Below are 25,153 nucleotides of genomic sequence, written 5' to 3'. Positions count from 1 at the left end.
TAGCTTAGTGAAATGAAATACCATATCAATCCAGCAACATAATTTATGTGGTTGTTTTCTCTATAGTGTCACTGAATGGTTAGATTTCTCGGAAAAGGATCCAGTTGAGATTCTGCTGGATTTGGGGTTTGGTACAGATGAGCCGGATATCTGCACTAAAATCCCTTCCCGGTTCATCAGTTGTGCTTCCATAGCTAAAGGAATCAACATCCGTGTCTTCATTGAAGCTCAAAGAAAACGAATGGATATAGAAAGCCCCAATTTATGTGGTAAGTAAATGAAAATAATAGAATAATAGAAGGTTTTGCTGAGGGGGGAAAGATCAGGAGAATAAATCTTATTATAACCATCAAGCACTTTGAGAGGTTAGTCCAGTGGACTATTCATTGAAATCAATTGAGGTATCTGCACTTAATAAATATGGCAAGGTATTTTTGGACAGCAGCCAGCTTTGAGTGTCTGAAAGGGTTTTCATTATGGCCGCCTCTGATTCAGAATTGCTTTCTATGTAAGTCCATTCAATCAAATTATAGCAGAAAATAATACTCTGCTTCGATAATGAAAGGAGAATCTGACCCACTATATCTATACTGTATAGTATACTGAATTTGTAGCAGTTCCTGTGAGGTTTCGAACACTCATTGGCTGAGCTAGGATGGTGTCAAAAAATGTTCAATCAGAGAAAGAAGCTGTTAGAATGTTTGAAATCTAGTTTCTGTAAGAGAAGAAGAAGTTGTCAGTATGGCTTGCGCTAATATGAAGTTCAATTTGTCAGGCTACTTAGTTTAGGGCCAAGTTGAAATGCAAGAATACAATCTAATGCTGGAATTAAGAAGAATAGAAGATGGAGAATTCACTGCTTATCCTCCTTAAGAGGTCAATTACAATAGATTAACAAACACAACAGGTCAAAAAATGTTACTTTAGCCATGTGGAAAATTTGCTTTTCTGTTACTAGCAAATTTGTATAGTAGCTGCTGTTTAAATGGCACAACCACTCAGACAAGGACTGATCGTGTGGGCCTTGACCAAAAGCTGAAGTGGTTGGGCCATTTATATGTTATCCCTTTCTACATAGGAGCAGCTCTCAGAAGACTGATTCTTTGGTAAAAAGGCTCTTTAATATGAGGTGCTTTGTTAGCTTTTAGTTTGTAGAATGTGTGTGGCAGGTAGGAATGGGGAGAAGTTTGATTCAGTTCACATTTAAAGGCAGATCTATCAAATTCATACTTTTGGAAATAAATGAGAACCAAAGCACAGCCATTCTTCAACATTCACACTTGTTCAAATTTTGAGATACAGTTCTCCAACCAAGCAATGTTTACCAAAAAATAAATAAATCATCTGTTAGGGAAAGGCATGCATTAAAATTAATATACAAAAATGCATTGTATAAGGGAAAGTTGATTGAAAAGTGTATACAACAGTCAAAGCTGCATACAAACATGTGCTTATTCAGAGATATATTCACTAAATGTTGATGAATTTTCATGAGGATTATGTGTGCGTGCAAAAACCCCACAAATTGCTGCAGAAATGTGGACGACTGAATTTAATATGGGGGGAAAATGAGAAACTGAAAAAACTGAAATCAGCACATCCTTCCATCTCTGGGGCAGGTAAAAAATCCTCCCTAGGTGATAATAATATGACTTTGCCCATTTCTGATTTTCAAAGAACCCCTTTTTCTTTTATTCTAAATACCCTAAAACTGACACACAGGTTTAATGTAAATGTGATAAGTGTTAAAGAAAACCTGAAGTGTGTGCTTCAGGGGTTTATTGCTGAGTGAAGCATGGTTAATGAAAAGTCCAAGTCTCTGATTCACCTCTGCAAATACCCAGATTAGACTCAATTAATAGTTCTCCCCGAGATATCTTTATCATGGCAAAGGTTCTCTCCTGAGGCCATTTCCCTCGCTGCAATCCATAAATGGTTGGACCATGGGAGTCCTTTTAATAACAGCATGTTTCCCTCTGTCAGGGTTGCTGGTGCATGTGTTTTAAGGTTACACATGATTAGGAATGAATGAATCTGCCAATTCTGGTTTCTTACAGTTTCATACAGTTCTTCATTTTTCCATTTTTAAGTTTAGTTCACTCCGTTTCTACATCGGTCTACATTTTTAAGAAGTTTGCACAAAAAAATCATATGCATTTTATTCAGTTTTCCTAATATGTGCAATTTCATAAGCCATTTATCCCAATTGAATGTATTAATTAATATATAACACATCATCATTAATTTATTTATTTCGTATGCATTTTGGGACCCATTTCGCCCCAAACACACATAGTTTTTGTACACATTTTTGAGGTTGAGAACTGCACCACAAAATTCAAAGAAGGGCAAATTTCAAAGGAATTTCAGTTCTGATTCATAAACTAGAGCTGCCAAACGTTTATCCTACACATAATAGACATATAACTATGTACAACATGTGTGACAGCCACAAAGCTCTGTGGCAGCAACCACATTGCAGTGTTAACAATACAATCTGAGTTTAGAGATTTAATGTTGTCTGTCTTCAGCTTGTTGTATGAAGCCTGGGAGCTTTCTAGGTTTGGTCTGCAACTAAACAAATAAATGCATAAGTTTTGTTTTCATCTGTCTCAAACGTCAGGACGTTTTCGGCAATTGGAAGTCCTGGATCATGTGACTAGCGCCTTTTCTTCTTTGCTGAATGACATCAACACCCTGCATCATAAGTCGGAAGAGAGAACCGGAGAGGAGAAGTGTGCAGTGGGCTCTCCGAAGCGGAATCTTGTGGTCACACAGGCAAAGAGGAGGAGAATAGGTCAGCTCCTGAGAAAAGTGTCCAGGCAGACAACAATGCATGGCCCTCAAGTGTACCGAAATGCCGGCACATGCCAGGCCAAAGAAGACAATTCTTCTGTTGATGTGGACATGCACATGGCAATGCGGATTGGCTTGTCTGAAAATCCTGCCTTGGTCCCTCTGAAAGAAGAACCATTTCCAAGTGAGAAGGAGGCAAAGACTCCACAATCCATAGCAAGTAAACCTCGGGTGTTGCCTCACCTTCCAGTGAAACTGCCTCATCTTCCTTCCACCTCTGAGATGCTCATTAAAGACAGACCACGCAAAGAACCCAATATCCTTTTGACCCATACGCTCAGGAGAGTGTCTAGCTTGAACTGCAAGCCTTCAGATTCCTTTGAAATGGAGGAGGTAAGACAGATTGCTATGTGTTGTACATAGACAGGTGATGGAGGCACAGAGGAAAGTTGGTTTTAGTGTACATCTTATTTTAAAATAGTTCTATGCCACTTTCCAGTCAATGCTTGCCCAAAGTGGCTTATGGCAGTAAGAAAAATAAAGTAAACCATAAAATAGATCATTGTTACAAAATATATAGGTTAAACCACAGAGCCTAGGACTTGCTGATCAGAAAGTTGGCGGTTTGAACAGGTGAGCCCCCGTTGCTCGGTCCCTGCTCCTGCCAACCTAGCAGTTTGAAAGCACGTCAAGTGCAAGTAGATAAATAGGTACCACTCTGGCGGGAAGGTAAACGGCGCTTCCGTGCGCTGCTCTGGTTCGCCAGAAGCGGCTTAGTCATGCTGGCCACATGACCCGGAAGCTGGACGCTGGCTCCCTTGGCCAATAAAGCGAGATGAGTGCCGCAACCCCAGAGTCGGCCACGACTGGACCTAAGGGTCAGGGGTCCCTTTACTTTTATATAAAAGAATAAAACTCATCCAATGAATTAGAAATCCATAGGCCATGGAACATAACTCTAGACCCAGCCCATCCAGTGTCAATTTCATTTTACCAGTCTTCAGTTCATCACATTTCTGTATCAATTTGTGATTTTGTCAGGAAGTCCTGAAACAATCCTCCTTTTTGTAAGTAATTTCTCCTAATATGATGACTGCTTATGCTGTTTTCACCAATATATGCACACTTAGGCACATTCCTCACCCCCCAATATACCAATTTTTTTACACAGTTTTTTTGTTTGTTGAAGTGTGTACATTTCAAATAATAGGTGAGTTTTGGTTCTGGGAAGGGCAAGTCAGGAAGAAAGGAAACCATATTTCTCCATTCAGTAGTGGAGAGTGGTGACTGGAAGATTGGAAGTTGGTTACAAATCTTGCCAGCTTGTTCACTAAGCAGAAGTTTAGAAATAGCATGTCATTTGGGAATTGATGTGATACTAGCAACATCCTTGTTTTTAGATGCTAACCTGTGAGCGTTATAGTATGACATAATCACTGAACGATTATTTCCTATCATTAGCTATGCATGCTAATTTTGGGTCGTTATGGGTTCGGGTGTTTATGAGAGATGTGTTTATGATATAAAGTGTGAAGAGGGCAATATTTTCAAGCAGTTTGAGAAGAAGACACCCTCCCAAAAAACCCCTCAATATACCATCCCAATATTTCATTCACTTTATTGTGCTCAATTCTAAAGGTCCTTGCAGAAATATTTAAGATTCTTCATCAGAAGGTCGGCAGTTCAAATCCCCGTAACGGGGTGAGCTCCCGTTGCTCAGTCCCTGCAGGAGCAACCTAGCAGTTTGAAAGCACGTCCAAGTGCAAGTTGATAAATAGGTACCGCTCTGGCGGGAAGGTAAACAGCGTTTCCGTGTGCTGCTCTGTTTCGCCAGAACCTGGCCACACGACCCGGAAGCTGTACGCCGGCTCCCTCGGCCAATAAGGCGAGATGAGTGCCACAACCCCAGAGTTGTCCGCGACTGGACCTAATGGTCAGGGGTCCCTTTACCTTTACCTTGAGACTGAACCAAGAAAAGTGCTGCCAGTTGTTATACAAGCCCTTGGTTCTCTGGCCAGTGACTGGGGCCATGCTGATTTCCCTCCTCCTCTCTGTAGCCAGCTCCTGCAGAGCTACAAGATATGGAAGACAAGTGTGCATAAAGACTTGGATGCAGCAGACTGAGAAAGGACATCTCTGCATCAGACTAAGTCGTCTGCCTCCCTGTCACTTGCCTGTGGGACATGAAGGTGACAGAGATGACCAGGGCATAATTTGATACGGAGATGTTTCAACAGAAAATGAGAGGGGCCCCTCAACTGTAGCAATTGCCTTCTCTGCAGTGCATTGTTCATAGTCTCCACTCTGGGTAATGTCCTGGGGCAGAATGAAAGCCATAAAGTCCTGACCATTCATATTCACAATATGAACCATGATTAATTTTTCTCAGCCCTCATTGGGCTGTTTTGGGGGAGGAGGGGGTGCCCTTAGGGTTTTTTTTAATGCACTTGTGCTCATCCCTCCTTCTTGTTTCTCAGTGTTTTGCATTCTGGCAGCACTTACCCATGGAGGCCAATCCATTTGGGTGAATAAGGCCAGTCACCACCTGCATTCTTACTTACAACTAGTCCAGAGAGTGGCCCTGTCAGCTTCCTCCTCCTTATTCCCAGTTTCGTAAATGTAGAACTCAACAGAGAAGAGGATGGGGACAAATCTAGAATTACTTGGCTCCACATATCCTTGGCTCTCGCATCCAACAGCTGCAGGTCTCCCACCTTGCCAGTCTCAATGGGCACCAGCCTAACATTGGCACCCAACACTTGATTTTTCTATTTGAGAGAGATTTCCAATAGGCAAAAATGTGCTTTGACCTTGCAATTGTATCACGTGGAACAGATCTGTGTTATAAACTCTAACTTACAGCCCCAAACCCAAGTTCTATTTTCAAAGGCGCATCAACAACAGAAGAACATTCAGCGTTGCTTTGTTCAGTGTTGTTTTAATTTGAAATCCTAATGTCAAAGTGAAGAAATATACTTTTAATAGTGAACAAAAACGAGCTGCTTTAAGGAGTGTTTTTACCCTCTCCTGTCGCAGATCCAGAGCTTTGAGGATGAATCTTCCTGGGGAAATCCTCTTGAAAGCACTTCAGGTGGGTATTAGCAACCATAATTGCTCTATAACATTTTGCAAATTTGCCGTATGTGAGAGCCTTGGAAATGGAAATGCCAGAGATATGGACTGAGTGGTCAACCAATAACATTCCCTCACAACCTGATGTCTTTATTCAACATATAAACCCTCTCTGTTTTGAAGGAGAGTTTCATATGGATGGATGGATGGGATTCTTGTAAGAGACAAGTTGTAAATGGGTAGGAGAGTGGGATGGAAGTAAACAAAAGAGATTGCAGGAAGTATCTTCTTTTCAGTAGACTTTCATTGTTGGCATTCCTAAGATGCATTTTCTGAGTAATTCTTATCTGCTAGAAGGTAGGAAGTACAGCCTGAGATTTCATGGTTGAGTTACACCAGAGATAGGTGGCTTGCTGTTTGCACCATTAGCCAGTCTGCTCTGCTACTAGCTCTGCATTGTTTTTTGTTCTATATAAGCAATGTCGTCGTCATATTGGTCAACCGTTTAGATCTGCTCTTAGTTGCGTGCTGTGCAAGGTTTCAACTGCATCCAAAGTCTCATGAAAATCTATGTGTGAATTGTGGTAGAACTGGGACCTCCTTGTGGAGGTGTCAAATGCAAATGCCTAGACAGCCTTCAGTTAGCATCATAAAATACCACCAGGTAATAATGTATGGAGTGGGACATGGGTGGCGCTGTGGTCTAAACCACAGAGCCTAGGACTTGCTGATCAGAAGGTCGGCGGTTCAAATCCCCACGACGGGGTGAGCTCCTGTTGCTCGGTCCCTGCTCCTGCCCACCTAGCAATTTGAAAGCACATCAAAGTGCAAGTAGATAAGTAGGTACCACTCCGGCGGGAAGGTAAATGGTGCTTCCTTGCTCTGGTTTCGCCAGAAGAGGCTTAGTCATGCTGGCCACATGACCTGGAAGCTGTCTGCGGACAAACGCTGGCTCCCTCGGCCTATAGAGTGAGATGAGTGCCGCAACCCCAGAGTCGTCCACGATTGGACCTAATGGTCAGGGGTACCTATACCTTTAATAATGTATGGATTTCATATGTGTTAGTTACAGCAATGGGGGCCGGCCTGCCTGCCTGCCCATGAGGTGGGGTGAAACTGCCACCTTGGGGGGGGCAGAATCTGAAGAGGTGGTAGCTGTACAGGAACCCTGCCCAGTCTGCTACTTCTTCTGGTGGCCGAGAAGTGGCACTGGTTTTTAGCCAGATCTCATGAGATCTTACAGAAATCTTTGAGATCTGGGCACCACTGTTGCAGGTAGGAAGAAAGAAGGGAGACTTTGGCGGCCCAGCAGCATGGCAGTGTAGTGGGAGGTGGCTGTTTCACCTCAGGTGGTGAATAATAATAATAATAATAATAATAATAATAATAATAATAATAATTTATTTATACCCCGCCCATCTGGCTGAGTTTCCCCAGCCACTCTGGGCAGCTCCCAATTGAGTGTTAAAAACAATACAGCATTAAATATTAAAAACTTCCCTAAACAGGGCTGCCTTCAGATGTCTTTTAAAAACAAGATAGCTGTTTATTTCCTTGACATCTGATGGGAGGGCGTTCCACAGGGCGGGCGCCACTACCGAGAAGGCCCTCTGCCTGGTTCCCTGTAATCTCACTTCTCACAATGAGGGAATGGCCAGAAGGCCCTTGGCGCTGGATCTCAGTGTCCAGGCTGGATGATGGGGGTGGAGACGCTCCTTCAGGTATACAGGACTGAGGCCGTTTAGGGCTTTAAAGGTCAGCACCAACCCTTTGAATTGTGCTCAGAAACGTACTGGGAGCCAATGCAGATTAGGTGGCCAAAGTATTGGAGCCTCAGCTTCAGGATCTGTCCTTCCAGTGAGCACTCAGGGCTCATATCCTTAAGAATGGAGAGGTTTGATCTTCTTGCAGACCATGGGACTCTCAAGAGTCTCCTCCAGCACCATAATTCAAAAGCATCAATTCTTCAGTGATCAGCCTTCTTTATGGTCCAGCTCTCACTTCCATACATCACTATTGGGAAAACCATAGCTTTCACTTTGTTGTCAAGGTGATGTCTCTGCTTTTTAAGATGCTGTCTAGGTTTGTCATTGCTTTTCTCCCAAGAAGCAGGCATCTTTTAATTTCGTGACTGCTGTCACCATCTGCAGTGATCATGGAGCCCAAGAAAGTCAAATCTCTCACTGCCTCCATTTCTTCCCCTTCCATTTGCCAGGAGGTGATGGACCCAGTGGTCGTGATCTTCTTTTTTTGATGTTGAGCTTCAAACCGTATTTTGGTCTCTCCTCTTTCACCCTCATTAAAAGGTTCTTTAATTCCTCCTCACTTTCTGCCATCAAGGTTGTGTCATCTGCATATCTGAGGTTACTGATATTTCTTCCGGCAATCTTAATTCCATCTTGGGATTCATCCAGCCCAGTATTTATTGCTGTTTTACATTATTTAGTATTATTATTATTTTAAGGCTTCAGGATTTTTTTTATTACTGACGTTTTTATTTCTTCTTTTTTTGAAGAAAAAAAAGTACTTGGGTATACCTATTAGGAAAACATAGTACTGAAATGTAATTCATACTCTATTACCTTACCTTTTTTTAAAAAAAAAATGTATCTGAAGAAGTGTGCATGCACATGAAAGCTCATACCAATAACAAACTTAGGTAAAGGTAAAGGGACCCCTGATCATTAGGTCCAGTCGTGGCCGACTCTGGGGTTGCGGCGCTCATCTCGCTTTATTGGCTGAGGGAGCCAGCATACAGCTTCTGGGTCATGTGGCCAGCATGACTAAGCCGCTTCTGGCTAACCAAAGCAGCGCACGGAAACGCTGTTTACCTTCCCGCCGGAGCGGTACCTGGTTATCTACTTGCACTTTGATGTGCGTTCGAACTGCTAGGTTGGCAGGAGCAGGGACCGAGCAACGGGAGCTCACCCTGTCGCGGGGATTCGAACCGCCGACCTTCTGATCAGCAAGTACTAGGCTCTGTGGTTTAACCCACAGCGCCACCCACGTCCCACGATAACAAACTTAGTTGGTCTCTAAGGTGCTACTGGAAGGAATTTTTTTCATTTTGTTTCCATCATAAAAAAAAAGCAGAGCTTTGAAATGAGTTTTTTTTTTGTCCCGAGACTTCAGGTATGGGATGAGTTAATTATTCCAAACAATCAAGTACCCCCCTCCCCCCTCTAATTCATGTACTTTAAATCTGGCCATATTTATAAGAGTTGGTTAGGGGCACAGACTACGCTGTATGGTAGATCTAACTGAGCATGAAAAAGGAAGATACAGACCAAGTATTTTAGTTACGAAGACATGATGAAAATACTTTCCAATGTACCTGGGTCCCTTAGCTCTAGGACCAGGCCCCCATCCTCGTCCAGTTGCTCAAAATTTTGTACAACACACACACCCTCATGCAGTGAAATACCATTTCTTGGCTGCTGTGAGCTGTTTCTCTTAGCTGTTCCCTGTGCCAGGCATCCTGATGCTCCTTTCGTCTTTCCTTCCCCTTGAGCCGAATGCAGAGACTTAATTCTAAAAGACACTCAAACCCCAAGCATCTCTAGATAACTTCCAAGGAATACCGGAGTGTTTTCGAGCAATGTGTGTGTGTGTGTGTGTGTGTGTGTGTGTGTTCTACACAAAATATTACAATTTTTATTAGGCAATTTTATCATTGTTATAAATAAGTAATTGTACTGGGGAGAAGGGATAATCCTTATTTAATTAAATTCATCTATACTCCCAGGTTGGCAGCAACCAGACATATGTGAGACTAATACCCACAGCCTGCCTTGTATGCATGTGCAATTAAAAATTCACTCTACAGTAGCACTGGCAGTTTAGTGTTGCTTTTGGCATTTACAAATTCTTTTATTTTGTGACTTTTTTCCCACCATACACATATGCTGGAGCAGATGTTGCTTATTTGTTGTTTATTCAAATCTGTAAGCTCTGGCAGCAAACGCCATTGTTCTGTAATGAAGCTTTGCTCACTGTCCTGTATTAGGGAGGCCCAGCAAATGTCTGACGGGCACTTAGGAGGATGTACGCATTTTACCAGCAATTTATACATCCATTTGAGGATCCTGGCTGCGGGGCAGTGCAAAGGAATGGAAAGGCATAGAGCATAGGGAAGATCAGGGCAGCCTGGTCGTAGGGGCCTTGTCTTTTATTTTCACCCGAACTTACGTGGTGTGCAGATTCGCGGTTCAGCACCTGGGAACAGAGTTGTTATTGCACACCAGTGCTTTCCCCTTTTCAGCTGGCTTTTGGGGAGGACGTGAAGGTGACTAAGATAGCAGGTGGCTGAAAATTCAGCAGCAGCAGCAGCAACCCTTAATTGTAACAGGTATGGCATTTGTGCGTGTTGGTGTCCATCAACACCAACGCCAGTGTGGTGTAGTGGTTAAGAGCAGTAGACTCGTAATCTGGGGAACTGGGTTCGCGTCTCCGCTCCTCCACATGCAGCTGCTGGGTGACCTTGGGCCAGTCACGCTTCTTTGAAGTCTCTCAGCCCCACTCACCTCACAGTGTGTTTGTTGTGGGGGAGGAAGGGAAAGGAGAATGTTAGCCACTTTGAGACTCCTTCGGGTAGTGATAAAGCGGGATATCAAATCCAAACTCTTCTTCTTTGGGCTTGTCCCCCTATCTCTTCTCCCCTCCACCCCAGGCAGCTTTTTCCAAGGGGGCCCTGACCAAAGAAGGAACGGCTGATCCCCAAACCGGCTCTGCTCATGCAACAGCATCCGTTGGCTGAAAAGCCCCCTTAGCAGCCCAAGAGGCAATCAATCAGAGAAAGTAACCACCTCCATCTGGCACACGGTAGCCTGGATACTCACTTCCGCAGCCTTTTGCGATTCATCTTGTCCCAACAAGTGGTGCCAGGGACCAAACCGCACTCGAGTCTTTCCAGCAGCTGGGTACGTTTACCTCCCCAGCCTGCTGAGCTGACATATTAGCTCCCCTGACTTATTGAGTGGCAATGCTTTTAATTATCACACCTTCCCTTCCTCCTCCTCCTCCTCCTTGCGATCTCTTTCACGTACAGTTTGGCACCATGGGAATATCTGCAGAAGGCAATCGGCATTTTTCTTAATTGACTGTGTTCCAATAGTGTGAATCCTGTTTATTATCCTCCCGTAAAGTACATATGGGAACGATTGCTTGATGGCGAGAAAGAGTGCCACAATCATTTTCCCTGTTTCTGATGGCGGCGGGCAAGTTGTGTTGGTTTTCACAGATGGTAGCTGCTTGCCAAAAGCTAACGATGGGAGCAAAAGGTATTATGTGTGCACTTATTATTTAAAATCTCTCTTCCCCTCCCCCCCCGTCACATTTCTTCAAATCACGTCTCTTAAATTTCCTATGAAGTCCTATGGTTCGCATAGTTTATCTGAAAATTTCTGCACGTTGACGAATAATGGGCAGGAATAAATAGAATGATGTTTAATGCACGGCCCTTACCATTTGATAGGATCGACTGTTGATTTTTCTTTTTAAAAATCTGGTATAAGAGAGAGCACCACAACATTTCATAGTTCTCTGTCTTTCTCTTTCCCAGTTGTTACGACTTGTCCACTTACACCCTTGCCTAATATTTTTGAGCTGTAACATAACCTCATAGAATTATGGGATATAACTGTATTGGCAGATGCAATTGTAATAGGCTGACGCTAAACATCTGAAGGTTGAGTATCCCAGGTCACCATCAAACATCTGGAAATAGCAGAGGGATGCCAATTTGCAGTGATTTCCTCATAAGCCTGCCTCCCACCTAGAGCCAGGGTTCCAGATGTTTATTTGCCACATCTCTGGGAAGACTGACATGGAAGAAGGAGAATGCTCCAGCAGGATAGAAGCAATGAGTGAGAAGAGGGATAAGCATAGCCCTCTTGCCTGCATCTTCTCCTCAAGAAATGGGCCCATGTCCTCCTTTCCACCAAGAACCTCAAGGTGGTGGTCATGGTTCTTCTCCCCATTTTGTTCTAGCAAAAACCCAGGTCAGGCTAACTGGTTCAAGATCACCTAGAGCAGCCTTTCTCAACCTGTGGGTCCCCAGATGTTGTTGAACTACATCTCCCATACCCCTAGTTAGCAAGGCCAGAGCTCAGGGATGATGGGAGTTGTAATCCAACAACATCTGGGGACCCACAGGTTGAGAACCGTTGACCTAGAGAGTTTCATGATTGAGTGGGGACGAGAACCCTGGTCTCCTAGGTCCTAGTCTGTCACTATGACCACTTCACTGATCCCCAGTGAGAGGGTCACAACATAGTTCTCCCTGTGGCTTTTATGGCATGCTCTCGTCACCTGTAGTGGTATCATCTGCAAGGTAGCAATGTCAAACATTGATGTAGGCAGAACCCAATGACTTTTACTCAGGGTAGACCCACTGAGATTAATGAACACGCTAGCTCTATTCATTGCACTAGGACTACTTTGAGTAAAACATCATTGAACACCATCCACAACTTCCCCATCTATGGCTGTCCAATGCCAGAGTCATCCAGACCATTGGGTGAGCAGGGATACAAACTTATCAAAGGTTCTCTCCCAGTCCTGCCTGCAGGTGCCAGGGAGGGATTCATAGAATCATAGAATCTTAGAACTGGGAGAGACCCAAGGGTCATCTAGTCCAACCCCCTGCCATGCAGGAATCTCAGCTAAAGCACCCATGACAGATGGCCATCCAACATCTGCTTAAAAACCGACAAGGAAGGAGAGCCCACCACCTCTAGTGGGAGTCTGTTCCACTGCCAAACAGCTCTTACTGTCAGAAATTTTTTCCGAATGGTTAACTGGAATCTCCTTTCTTGTAACTTGGAGCCATTGCCTCGAGTCCTACCCTCCAGAGCAGGAGAAAACAAGCATGCTCCCTCTTTCATGTGACAGCCCTTAAGATATTGGAAGATGGCTTTCATGTCTCCTCTCAGTTCTCTCTTTTCCAGGCTAAACATACCCAGCTCCTTCATGCACTCCTCGAAAGGCTTAGTTCCTAAACATTAGGAAGAACGTCCTGACAGTAAGAGCTGTTCAGCAGTGGAATTTGCTGCCAAGGAGTGTGGTGGAGTCTCCTTCTTTGGAGGTCTTTAAGCAGAGGCTTGACAACCATATGTCAGGAGTACTCTGATGGTGTTTCCTGCTTGGCAGGGGGTTGGACTTGATGGCCCTTGTGGTCTCTTCCAACTCCATGATTCTATGATTCTATGAGTTTCCAGACTCTTGATCATTTTGGTTGCCCTCCGCTGCACACACTCCAGCTTGTCAGCATCCTTCTTAAATTGTGGTGCCCAGAATTGGACGCAATGTGGTCTGACCAAAGCAGAATAGAGTGGTACTGCAGTGGACGCTCGAGTTGCGAACGTGATCTGTACGGGAGGTACGTTCGCAACCCACAGCATTCGCAACCTGCAGCGCTGCGTCTGCGTGGGTTGCAATTTGGCGCTTCAGCGCATGCGCAAAGTGCGATTTAGCGCTTCTGAGCCTGCGCGACCGCCGAAACCCGGAAGTAACCTGTTCCAGTACTTCTGGATTTCAGCGTGTCCGTAACCTGAGAAAACGCAAGCTGAAGCGTCTGTAACCCGAGGTATGACTGTATTTCTTCCCTTGGTCTGGACACCTTACTTCTGTTGATGAACCCGGGACCTTCTGCATGAACCATCGCCCTTCTTTAAGTTTGCATCGCCCACTGAACCATCGCCCTTCTTTAAGTTTGCAGCTTCAGCGGCCGCTATTTAATGCCAGCTGTTTCTTCCTACTATCCACTGCTCCTCTGAAACAATCTTCCTTTTTTCTCGTGTTTCATTTACATTACAGCCTTCAGGACCTTTTCACTCTGTTCACCAAATACTCTTCATGTTACAGTCTTCAACACGATCATCACGTGATGGCTTTAGAAGGAAACAAATGTGTATGCCGTCTCTCTGTGTGTATGAAAAAGTCTACCGTCTACAGAGAGGTTAACTGCATCGCTGAGCATCGTAACAAAGATTTAGGTGTTACAATGCACTGGGAATTTGCCAGCCTTAGGTCTGATGTGGAAAAGGTCTGCATCCTGTCTAAATGAATTCATGTGTGACTCTCCTAATGTCACCGGCAGCCTGCCATGGGTCCCAGGGTCCCTCTGCCACATTACCATGCTGTTTTGCTCGCTAGTCAAAATGAGCATGTCACATTGTCACTCAATGATACTGAGCTTCCAACTTTGCCTTCCCCTCTCCTCGCCTGCAAATAATCCCAGGCCGCCTCCCTACGATCCCGGTTGCCTCATGTTGGGAATGTGAGGGGAAAGATGTGGCCGTGGACGCTCACAAAATCCTAAAGAGTCGAAGTGCTTTGGGGAAAGCCTCGAGCTAATCTCAGACGTTGCTTTTCCTCTGCGGCAGAAGATTGACGTATCGGCCTCTTTGCAGAGCTCAATCGAGGTCTGGCTTAAATGAAATCAAGATAAAAGGAACCGCCGTCTCAAATATTAATCACCTTCCTTGACTAAGAACATAAGAAGAGGCCCACTGGATCAGACAAGCAGTCTGTCTGGTCCAACATCCAGTTTCCATAGTGGCCAATTGGCCAGGCTAGAAGATCTCTGGTCTTCGGTCTCTGGTCTTCAGTGGCATGTGGCCCCTGAATCCTGAAGGCTGCATATGGCCGTCCTGGCTGATAGCCAATGATAGGCTTATTCTGTGCAACAAAGGGACGCGGGTGGCGCTGTGGGTTAAACCACAGAGCCTAGCACTTGCCGATCATAAGGTCGGCGGTTCGAATCCCCGCGACCGGGTGAGCTGCTGTTGCTCATTCCCTGCTCCTGCCAACCTAGCAGTTCGAAAGCACGTCAAAGTGCAAGTAGATAAATAGGTACCGCTCCAGTGGGAAGGTAAACGGCGTTTCCATGTGCTACTCTGGTTCGCCAGAAGCAGCTTAATCATGCTGGCCACATGACCCGGAAGCTGTCTGCGGACAAACGCCGGCTCCCTCAGCCAATAAAGCGAGATGAGCGCCGCAACCCCAGAGTCGGTCATGACTGGACCTAATGGTCAGGGGTCCCTTTACCTTTACCTATGCAACAGGAGTGGGGAATCTGTGGCCCACCAAATGTTCCTGAGCTGCATTTCCCATCAGCCCCAGGCAGCAGAAGCAGTAGGGGTGGTGTGTGGTAGTCACAGCTTAGCCACCCATAATCATCATCATTAGTTAGTCTGCGGGTCTCAGGGCAGTTCAAAATTCCAATATAAAAGCACAAAATGTCTGATAAAAATGAGAACGAGAACTGAAGAAACCTGCCCACTCTCCCTTCCCACAAGCACATTTAAAAGGGCACTGGAGGTCAACTAATAAGGAGCCTACACAGTCAGGCCAGGATCATACCAAATCAAACCATTGGTCTAGTTGGTTCAATCCTGTGTGCCCTGACTGGTAGGAATTCTTTGGGGTTTCAGGCAGGAGTCTTTACCTCCATGGATTGAAGCTGGGACAAGGCATAGATCCAGTCCCTGAGCTGTGGCTCTGGCACAGCAGTTTACTTGTGTGTAAAAAGTGAACGCAACACATGAACTGGCTCTTATGTTTCTCTGGAACTCAATGAAAGGACAGCAGATTGCATTGCCTCTCCATGACAAAAGCCAACCATCCCTGCTTGAGAGTCTTGAATTGTGCAATGCTGTAGCACCCGTGGCCTACTGTGGCCACACCTAACTTTCTTGTGTTCATTCTCACACGCACATTGGACATATAGAAGCGGATGCATGGACTCAGAGCTATCTCCTCTGTCTCTTCACTCATTGAATGATCAGCCTGATGACTGGGGAGTGGCGATTTGTGTTGCCTAACCCAGTACAGTGGTACCTCGGGTTAAGTACTTAATTCATTCTGGAGGTCCGTTCTTAACCTGAAACTGTTCTTAACCTGAAGCACCACCTTAGCTAATGGGGCCTCATGCTGCTGCCGCGCCGCCAGAGCACGATTTCTGTTCTTATCCTGAAGCAAAGTTCTTAACCTGAAGCACTATTTCTGGGTTAGCAGAGTCTGTAACCTGAAGCGTATGTAACCTGAAGCGTATGTAACCCGAGGTACCACTGTACCGTGTCTACTTTACAATTTATTTATTTAGTTTGCTGCTGCTGCCAAAATGGGGAGGATGGAGAAATTTTCTGGTGGGGGGAAATTAGACTCCCCCCCCCCCAAAAAACCCCTGGGGTTAGCCACCTGGGCTGTAACATAACGTTGCTTCGTCCTGTCTTTTCTACAGTTGACAGTGAATAGTCTCTTCCTTCCATGAAGACTTTTCAGTTGTGGAATCCCCAACAACCCCAGTTCTCCCAGAACCGTTTTTATCCCGCTTCCATCTCTTGGAAACTGCGGGGGGTGAAGGTCTGCCGCAGCACCAATGGCATTTCTGCACTTCCAAACGCTCACAGCTTTGTGTCTCATTTCATTAGAACTCGACACAGATGTCAGCCGGCTTTTTCACTGTTTGGCAAGGATTAGAAACTGGACTAAAGCCAGTTAGTGAGATGAAGATAATATGAACAACTGGGAAGGCAGGACACTGTGAGAACATGACAAAGATGCATTACATACAGGAAATGGTCCAAAGCCATTTTTTAAGGTGGTTTGGGAGCTTGGGGTTCTGTGGATAGCCTCTCCATTATATTGGAACCAGTGGCAAAAATATGTTAAGATGCTTCCAATCCTTCTAAAATGGGTTTTAATATTATGCTTTTGCCTCTGAGAGACAGAATCCAAACTGGTCAAGGTGACTGCAGGTGTTTTTTGAAAGACCCTCGATTCCTCCCACCCTGAACTATACTTATCCTAGCCCTGCACCAGCATCGTAGCCTCCTATCCAATCTGCACAAGAGGGTGGGGAGATAGACAGCATCGCAATGGGGGTCATAGTTATTATTTTTGCTGCTGTTGTTGCTGTTTATTACCCACCCTTTACTCTAAGGTCCCAGGATGGGTTGCAGCGTTAAGACACGACATTACTAATATAAGGATGCAATTTTATATAATTTTACAATAATAATTATGTTATTTTATATTATATAATTATATAACCGTTAACCCTTTATTGTCAAAAGAGGACACTTGCAGTAGTTTCTATGGCTCTGAACACCGACAAAAACCAGTCCGGCATTCAGGCAGCTATTCTCTGGTCTGTACTCGCAGCAACCACTGAATGAATGAATCTTTATTTTAGTCAAGTAACCTTTATTGGCATCACATAAGAACAATCAGAATACATTCAGAATAGATAGGCCAGTGCGATCTCGTCGCCACTCCAACGGCACTGTCACCCACCAAAGGGCAGAAGAGGTGAGCAATCTGCCTCATCTCTGTGGGTTTCCAGCAAGGGCAGGATCCTGTAGCCTACTTCGGCGACCAAAAACCAAATAGAGGAACTTAGCTACTGTCTTGGTGAGCCCCTGGTCTCTCCCCTGTATTAAGAAGTGCATAACCTCCTTCTCTGTTTTCCATGTTGGAATACATAGATGGTCTAGAAATTGTTGGCGGAGATCATCATACATTTTACATTTAAGGGCCATGTGAGCTAGAGTTTCCACCAGGCATTGCATGGACAGATCCTATCTCCTTCTGCCAAACCTGCAAACCTACCCCAAGGAGGTTAGAAGGATTAGAATTGAACCTAGCCAGCGAAAAGGCCCTTCTTTCTTGCGGATTAAACAAATCTTTATTTGCGTCAGCCATCGGTCATACTGTAACAATAAATTGACAATACGATATACAAATAAAAAGTCAATTATATAAAATACATTTTAGGGTTTTGAATCAATAGTCAAATAGTGGATCTTATTCTGATTGCCCCAGCTAAAAACCTTGCAACCTTTGCTGTCACCTGCTGATCTTGATCTGCCAAGAGAAAGGACACTGTGGCAGTGGTTGGGCGACTTTCTGTTTGGTCACTTTCCTCTTCCAGCTTTCAGTTTTTCTTTCCTCTGACTACTGGAGTGTTTGTGGGAGAGATTCCCCCATGAATTCATAATACAGTGGTGCCTCGCAAGACGAAATTAATCCGTTCCGCGAGTCTCTTCGTCTTGCGGTTTTTTCGTCTTGCGAAGCACGACTATTAGCGGCTTAGCCGCTATTAGCGGCTTAGCGGCTATTAACGACTTAGCGGCTTAGCGGCTTTAAGAAAAAGGAAAAAAATTGCAAGAACTCGCAAGACGTTTCGTCTTGCGAAGCAAGCCCATAGGGAAAATCGTCTAGCGAAGCGACGCAAAAACTGAAAAACTCTTTCGTCTTGCGCATTTTTCGTTTTGCGAGGCATTCGTCTTGCGGGGCACCACTGTATAGGGTATGTATCTGCCCCTCTGCAAATTTTGGGCTTTCCTTCAGCATTCTGATACCTCTCTCTTGTTTTTCAGGTGGCTCTGTTCAGACTCCATTTCTATCAGCCCTCACACACCTGAGTTTGCCATTAGATGGAGGGATATTTTTGCATACCTATGCATACCTATATTTTTGCATACCTATGCTAGCCACCATTTGTCGATACTTGGCTGCAGATATGCAACGGCAATTATATTTGACATCCATCTTGTGATGCAATTGTATTAACAACTCATTCCTTGGGCCAGTTTAATTTCTCATTTCTTTTCCAGAATTCCAATGCTGAATTTTTAGATTGGATCTCAATTTTGACATTGGGAAGTTCCACATATTTCGAGCTTTGCAAAATGTCATTTTGGCATTATTACAAAGAATAGTAGTAAAGAAACAAAACTTGAGCAGTTGGATATAAAATCCCCTGGGCTTCATTAATTTGATGTTAGTTGGTCTAAGCCACTTTAATGACTAGGCTGAGGGGAAGTTCTGTTGTGTTCACATTTTACTGCAAAGCTACTTAATCCACACTTCCAAACCAGATTTACAAAATTCACACATCTCTGAATTTTGCGAGGCAATTCTCCGAACAAACAATTTGTGCAAACATTCATATGATAGGAAAATAGTTGCATTAAAATTCATATTTTAGAAAATACCATTCAAAAATGCATTATATTAGGGGAAATTGCTCACAAAGATTATTAGCCAAACCTGTATACAAAACTATGCTTGCAAGCAGAAATTTGCACTAGAACGCTGACAAATTTCCAAAAGAAGATTTGCAAATTATTGTGAACTGAATTCAAGATTGGAAAAGGGAGAAAATGAGAGAAGCAAAATTGACCAATCTTTCCATGCTAGAGTGTTTAATTTAACACCGCACTATCTACTGTGGTGCGTCAGTTCCTCTACGAGTCCATGATAACACACACTGAGTACATTGTCTTCCACCTTAATATGTTTTGCAATTTAGTGGCATATAAATACTTTTATAAATAAAGAAATAAAATGTGCAGTTTTCTCAGATGTGAACCCAGCCAGGTTCAGTTGGTTTTGCTCTTAAATTTGCATGCATCTGATTGCAGCCTTAGTCTTTAATTTTTTGGTTCGATTGCTATTCCTACATTCAAAAGGAACAGAGGCATTGTAAAAAGAGTTTATCTGAGTGTTCACGTATTTCAAGTTTTACACTGGAGGTTTGTCTGCTGCTGCCACCTACTGGTCAGTTTAAGATTTGAAGTTAAGGTTTTTAAATTGCTCTGTTACGTTGATTTCCTTGGTCTGTTGCATTTAGTAGACTAGCATGGCTTAAATTAGTTTTGTAGCTTTTATATGTCAGAGAAATTCTGCTGACCTTTTTGGGAGCATGATTTTGCTGAGGAAAAGCAAACCTGGAAGGCTTTAAATCTCAAGCATCTCGCCAGAAGCGAGGTGTTTATTAAATTCAAAAAATGGGTTTATATCTGAATATAACCAGGTAGGGCAATTTTCTACCAGGATTACTAATTTCCCAAAGAGACTGCAATGTGTGGCACAACTGCATGTGCACCGACTCAGAAGTAAGTCCCTCAGAATTCAGTTAGGTTACTCTCATGTAAATCTGCATAGCCCAAACGTTCCTTGATTAAAAAATGTCTGTTGTTTGAAACACCTTGGGCCCTATTTTTCCAGTAAATTTTATTTCTACACCATCTCTGTGATCGGTTGCCTTTGTTTTTAAAGTGAAGATCTGTGTCCTCCTTTGGTCTTTGCTTTAGCAGCAGCAGCAGTTAAAATTAGCAGGTAATTTATTAATGTTACTATCGTGATCTTTGCTTTTACAGCCTTCCTTATGCCCTGTAACAAAAAAAAAAAGTTACGTAATTGTATTTACCTTTCCTGCTGTGGCCTTTGGACATCTGGAATTAATAATAAACCTGAAACAGATCCACAGAGCACGACAGCAGAATGACTCCTTAGCAAGATCAATGTGCAGCTTTTTAAAAATGTAAAGCTTCAAATGGAACGTCACACTTGAAGAAGAGTCAGCGGTGGTAAATAGCTAGAGTTTAGCATGTGTGGGTCCCATGCACATCCACCTCCTCATTTATGGGATGGTCTAGGGTTGCCCGGCTTCATTCTAGTGATGGCACCTATTGTTTAAAAGCTGGAGGGCACTGTGTGTTTGTGAAGCCTATTCTGGTCTGGCAGAAGTGTCCATTATGAATACAGCGGCAGTCAGGGCACCACTCTCCTTTAACATTTGAAACATTGCGTGAATTGTGTTCTTAATGTTGTGCGCCACCCAGGGATCTTTGGATCAAGAGTGGTGTACAAATCGAAGAAATATAAATAAATAAATAAATTCCACATTTTTCGCTCCATAAGACACACTTTTTTCCTCCTAGAAGGTAAGGGGGAATGTTTAGGGAGCAAATGTGGTCGATCGCTGGCTCCCTTTCCGGCCCTTTGCCCAGGCCTCCATTGTTGAATGTTCTGCAGACTGAGGCTGTTTGTTTCCCCAGCAACATGTGACTGGCTAATTAGATTATCTGTCTAGAAACTGTAGAAACAGCTCCCTCTCGTTTCCTAAAGAAGCTGCAGAACTGTGAGTTGAACCCCATAAAACAGGATTTTCCCTTTTTGCAAAAGAAGTTGCATAACTTTGAGCTAATCCTCAAAAAAATGGGGCTTTCCCCCTTGCAAAAGAAGCTGCACAACTGTGAGCTGACCCCCCCCCCCAAAAGGGCTTTCCTCCTCTAAAAACTAGGTGCGTCATATGGTCAGGTGTATCTTATGGAGCGAAAAATATGGTAAATAAATGAAGGCTCAGCACCTACTTGGATGACTAGGCAATGACACAGGATCAACAACTGGAAGGTAAGGAGGCGCTGTGGATAACAGGTCTCACCCATGTGAAGTTGGAATTTTAATAATAATAAATTTTATTTATGCCCCACCCTCACCGGCCAGAGCCAGGCTCAGGGCGGCTAACAACAGTAAAATTACAGTAAAAACATAATGGGGGGGGCAATTTAAAATACAGGTTAAAATGCAGTTTAAAATGCAGCCTCATCAAAACCATAAAGGGAGGGAAACATAAGGTTCAGACTGAGTCCAAGCCAAAGGCCAGGCGGAACAGCTCTGTCCTGCAGGCCCTGCGGAAAGATGTCCAGTCCTGCAGGTCCCTAGTCTCTTGTGACAGAGCATTCCACCAAGTCGGGGCCAGTACTGAAAAGGCCCTGGCCCTAGTTGAAACCAATCTAACCTCCTTGAGGCTCGGGACCTCCAAAGTGTTGTCATTTGTGGACCCTTAAGGTCCTCCGCAGGGACGCGGGTGGCACTGTGGGTAAAACCTCAGAGCCTAGGACTTGCCGATCGCATGGTCGGCGGTTCGAATCCCCACGGCGGGGTGAGCTCCCGTTCTTCGGTCCCAGCTCCTGCCCACCTAGCAGTTCGAAAGCACCCTTAAGTGCAAGTAGATAAATATAGCGGGAAGGTAAACGGCATTTCCGTGTGCTGCTCTGGTGCCGGTTCGCCGGAGCAGCTTCGTCACGCTGGCCACGTGACCCGGAAGTGTCTGTGGACAGCGCTGGCTCCTGGCCTCTAGAGTGAGATGAGCGCACAACCCTAGAGTCTGTCAAGACTGGCCCGCACGGGCAGGGGTACCTTTACCTTTACCTTTAAGGTCCTCTGCGGGGCATACCAGGAGAGGCGGCCCCGTAGGTATGTGGGTCCTAGGCCGCATAGGGATTTAGTGGTCAAAACCAGCACCATTGTAGCAGCATCATGGGATGAATCTGCAGAAATGCGGCTCCTCTGGCACCTCTGGAATAATACATGCCCACATGACCTGCCTTCCTCCTACATGCATAGCCATTGGAAGAGTCTGGTTGCATGCAAACTGCATATTCATAAGCACTGTTCATGCCTGTGGCGTTTGCCTGTTCATTTAGAAAATGTTTGAACAGGGGGGAGAGATAGGGTTAAAAATGTAGACCAATAGGAAAGCTGGAGGCGGAGCCTACCTGTGTATAAAAGGCCTTAGCCCGAGGTTTGAGTTAGTTGTTGTTGGGAGTTGTTGATGGGCAGTTGGTTGGTTTCAGTGGGTTGGCTGGTTGGGAAAGGCATTTGGAGAAGCAGTTGGCTGGCAGTTGGAAATAGAGAGACAGTTAGGGCAGTGGGTTCTTGAGTGAGGGGAGGTAGAAGAGATAGAGAGGGGAAAATAAGACTAAGAAAGTAAAGAGCAACAACGTTTGGAATGCCGGAAAGGTTTGTGTCTGAAATAAAACACACTCTTCTTTATTAATTGAAAACCTGACTGAGGCTGAAGTGATTTTACTGGGGAGGACCTCGTTGGTGGCAGCGGATTAGTGGTGTACGGGTCAATGGTCTGTGAGACGACCAAGGGCTCCGTATGAACGCCACAATACCCCACCCCCTTTTGGCAGTATCCCTGATTGCTTGGACACAGCCTAGGCACAAACAGTTTGTACTTCCCTTCCCTTATTACAGTGGTACCTCGCAAGACGAAATTAATTCGTTCCGCGAGTTTTTTCTTCTTGCGAGTTTTTCGTCTTGCGAAGCACGGTTTCCCATAGGAATGCACTGAAAATCAATCAATGCGTTCCTATGGAAACCGCCTTCAGACCAGGTCCAGGGACAGTCTGTCCCCCGACCTCTTCTGAAGGCTGGGGGGGGGGACAAGGGCTTTTCTTCCCACCGCCAGCCTTCAGAAGGCTGTTCTGAAGGCTGGCGGTGGGAAGAAAAGCCCTTCTGCCCACCTCCCTCCCCGCAAGCTCCGGGGACAGGAGGGCTTTGCTGCCGACCGCCAGCATTTTAAAAGCCCCCGGGACAGCGGAGACTTCTCCGCTGTCCGGGGCGATTTTAAAATGCTGCCGGGCGGCAGCGAAGCCTCCGCTGTCCCGGGGCGATTTTAAAATGCTGGCGGGCGGCAGCGAAGCCTTCGCTGCCGCCCGCCAGCATTTTAAGATCACCCGGGACAGCGGAGAAGTCTCCGCTGTCCCGGGAAGGCAGGCGGGGGGGGGGAAGCAAAGACTTTTGCTCCCCACCGGCCTTTGCTCCCGACCGCCAGCATTTTAAAAGAGGTCCCCGGAAATTTCCCTATGGGCTTTCTTCTTGCGAAGCAAGCCCATAGGGAAATTAATCTGGCGAAGCACCTTGAAAAACGGAAAACTCTTTCTTCTTGTGAGTTTTCCGTCTTGCGAGGCATTCGTCTTGCGAGGTACCACTGTATCTCCCTCTTTCTTCAGGCTGGCCCTCCTCCGTTTCTATCTGGTGCTAGGGACAAACAAAGGAACACCCTCTAGTGATTGCCCAAGGACATACCCAAGATAATATGCTCCAACTTTAGAACAGTGGACCAACACCAGCTGATGACATGGTTCCCCAAATCTCTTTTCTGATGAGAGCAGCTTTTGCATCTCATTTGGAAACCAAGGACCCAGAGTCTGGAGGAAGAATGGGGAGGCACACAATGCCAGGTGCTTGAAGTCCAGTGTGAAGTTTCCACAGTCTGTGTTGATTTGGGGAGCCATGTCATCAGCTGTTGTTGATCCACTGTGCTTCATTAAGTGCAGGATCAATGCAGCCATCTACCAGGAGATTTTGGGAGCACTTAATGCTTTCTTCTGCAGACGAGCTTTATGGGGATGCTGACTTCATTTTCCAGCAGGACTTTGGCACCTGCCCACACCACCAAAAGTACCAAAACCTGGTTCAATGCCCATGGGATTACTGTGCTTTATTGGCCAGCAAACTCGCCTGACCTGAACCCCATAGAGAATCTATGAGGCATTGCCAAGAGAAAGATGAGAGACATGAGACCAAGGAATGCAGAAGAGCTGAAGGCTGCTATTGAAGCATCCTGGTCTTCCATAACACCTCAGCAGTGCCACAGGCTGATAGCATCCATGCCATGCCGCATTGAGGCAGTAATTGATGTAAAAGGGGCCCAAACCAAGTACTGAGTACATATGCATGCTTCTACTTCTCAGAGGTCCAGTATTGCACTATTATCAGTCCTTGTTTTGCTGATTTCATTTAATATTCTAATTTTCTGAGATTGTTAATTTGTGGTTTTCATCAGCTGTATGCCTTGATCATCACAATTATAACAAATAAAGGCTTGACATATCTCGCTTTGCATGTCATGAGTCTATCTCATATATTAGTTTCACCTTTTAAGTTGAATTACTAAAATAAATGAACTTTTCCACGATATTCTGATTTTCCGAGTTTCACCTGTAAAATAAATAACATGGAACTAGAAAACCTCTCTCTTTCTCTCTCTCGCTTGGCTGTCATGAGTTGCAGTTGTCATTTCAATTCCTTTCCTTCTCACCTTTATTTTTCTAATTATAGATGTGATAGTGACAAGAACAAACAGTTGCCAGTCTGACAGCAGTGGATTTCTGGAAGATCCTTCAGAACCCTTACCTCTCCAGGTGAGTAGGGACCGAGAAGCCTAAACCTAAAAAAAAACTAAATCAAACTGTAATTTGGAACATAGGTGTTCTGCTGATCATGAGGTGGGCTTCCTTGTTGATATGCTAAATCCAGTTTTGGATGTCCATGCAAAATATATCACTTCTCGGTTGCAGGAATTTTCAGCGGCTATTTTCTGACTGATAAAAGTGCCTGCCTGGATGTTTTCCCTTCTATACTGAGATGTTCTAAGCCATGAGTAAGCAAACTAAGGCCCGGGGACTGGATCTGGCCCAATCGCCTTCTAAATCCGGCCCATGGATGGTCCGGGAATCAGCGTGTTTTTACATGAGTAGAATGTGTTCTTTTATTTAAAATGCATCTCTGGGTTATTTGTGGGGCCTGCCTGGTGTTTTTACATGAGTAGAATGTGTGCTTTTGTGCTCCGAGCCCCAAAACCCATCCCCATGAAAATAAAGACACAGTGGAGACAGAGTTTAGTTTAAAGGTTAAT

General features: G+C 44.7%; 1 protein-coding gene across 1 annotated transcript in view; it reads left to right on the top strand.

Moving 5' to 3' along the window:
- ITPRID1 (ITPR interacting domain containing 1) overlaps nucleotides 1–25,153 on the top strand; it is a 60,732-nt gene that overhangs the window by 22,847 nt on the left and 12,732 nt on the right. The window contains exons 7-10 of the mRNA XM_081931203.1: nucleotides 67–269; nucleotides 2,624–3,189; nucleotides 5,833–5,887; nucleotides 24,577–24,659. Of these exons, the coding sequence (XP_081787329.1) occupies nucleotides 67–269; nucleotides 2,624–3,189; nucleotides 5,833–5,887; nucleotides 24,577–24,659 (907 nt within the window). The remainder of the gene's footprint in view (nucleotides 1–66; nucleotides 270–2,623; nucleotides 3,190–5,832; nucleotides 5,888–24,576; nucleotides 24,660–25,153) is intronic.

Source organism: Podarcis melisellensis (assembly GCF_964234715.1).
Source record: "Podarcis melisellensis genome assembly, chromosome: 12".
NCBI classification, from domain to species: domain Eukaryota; kingdom Metazoa; phylum Chordata; class Lepidosauria; order Squamata; family Lacertidae; genus Podarcis; species Podarcis melisellensis.
This window is presented reverse-complemented; position numbering and strand designations above follow the sequence as displayed.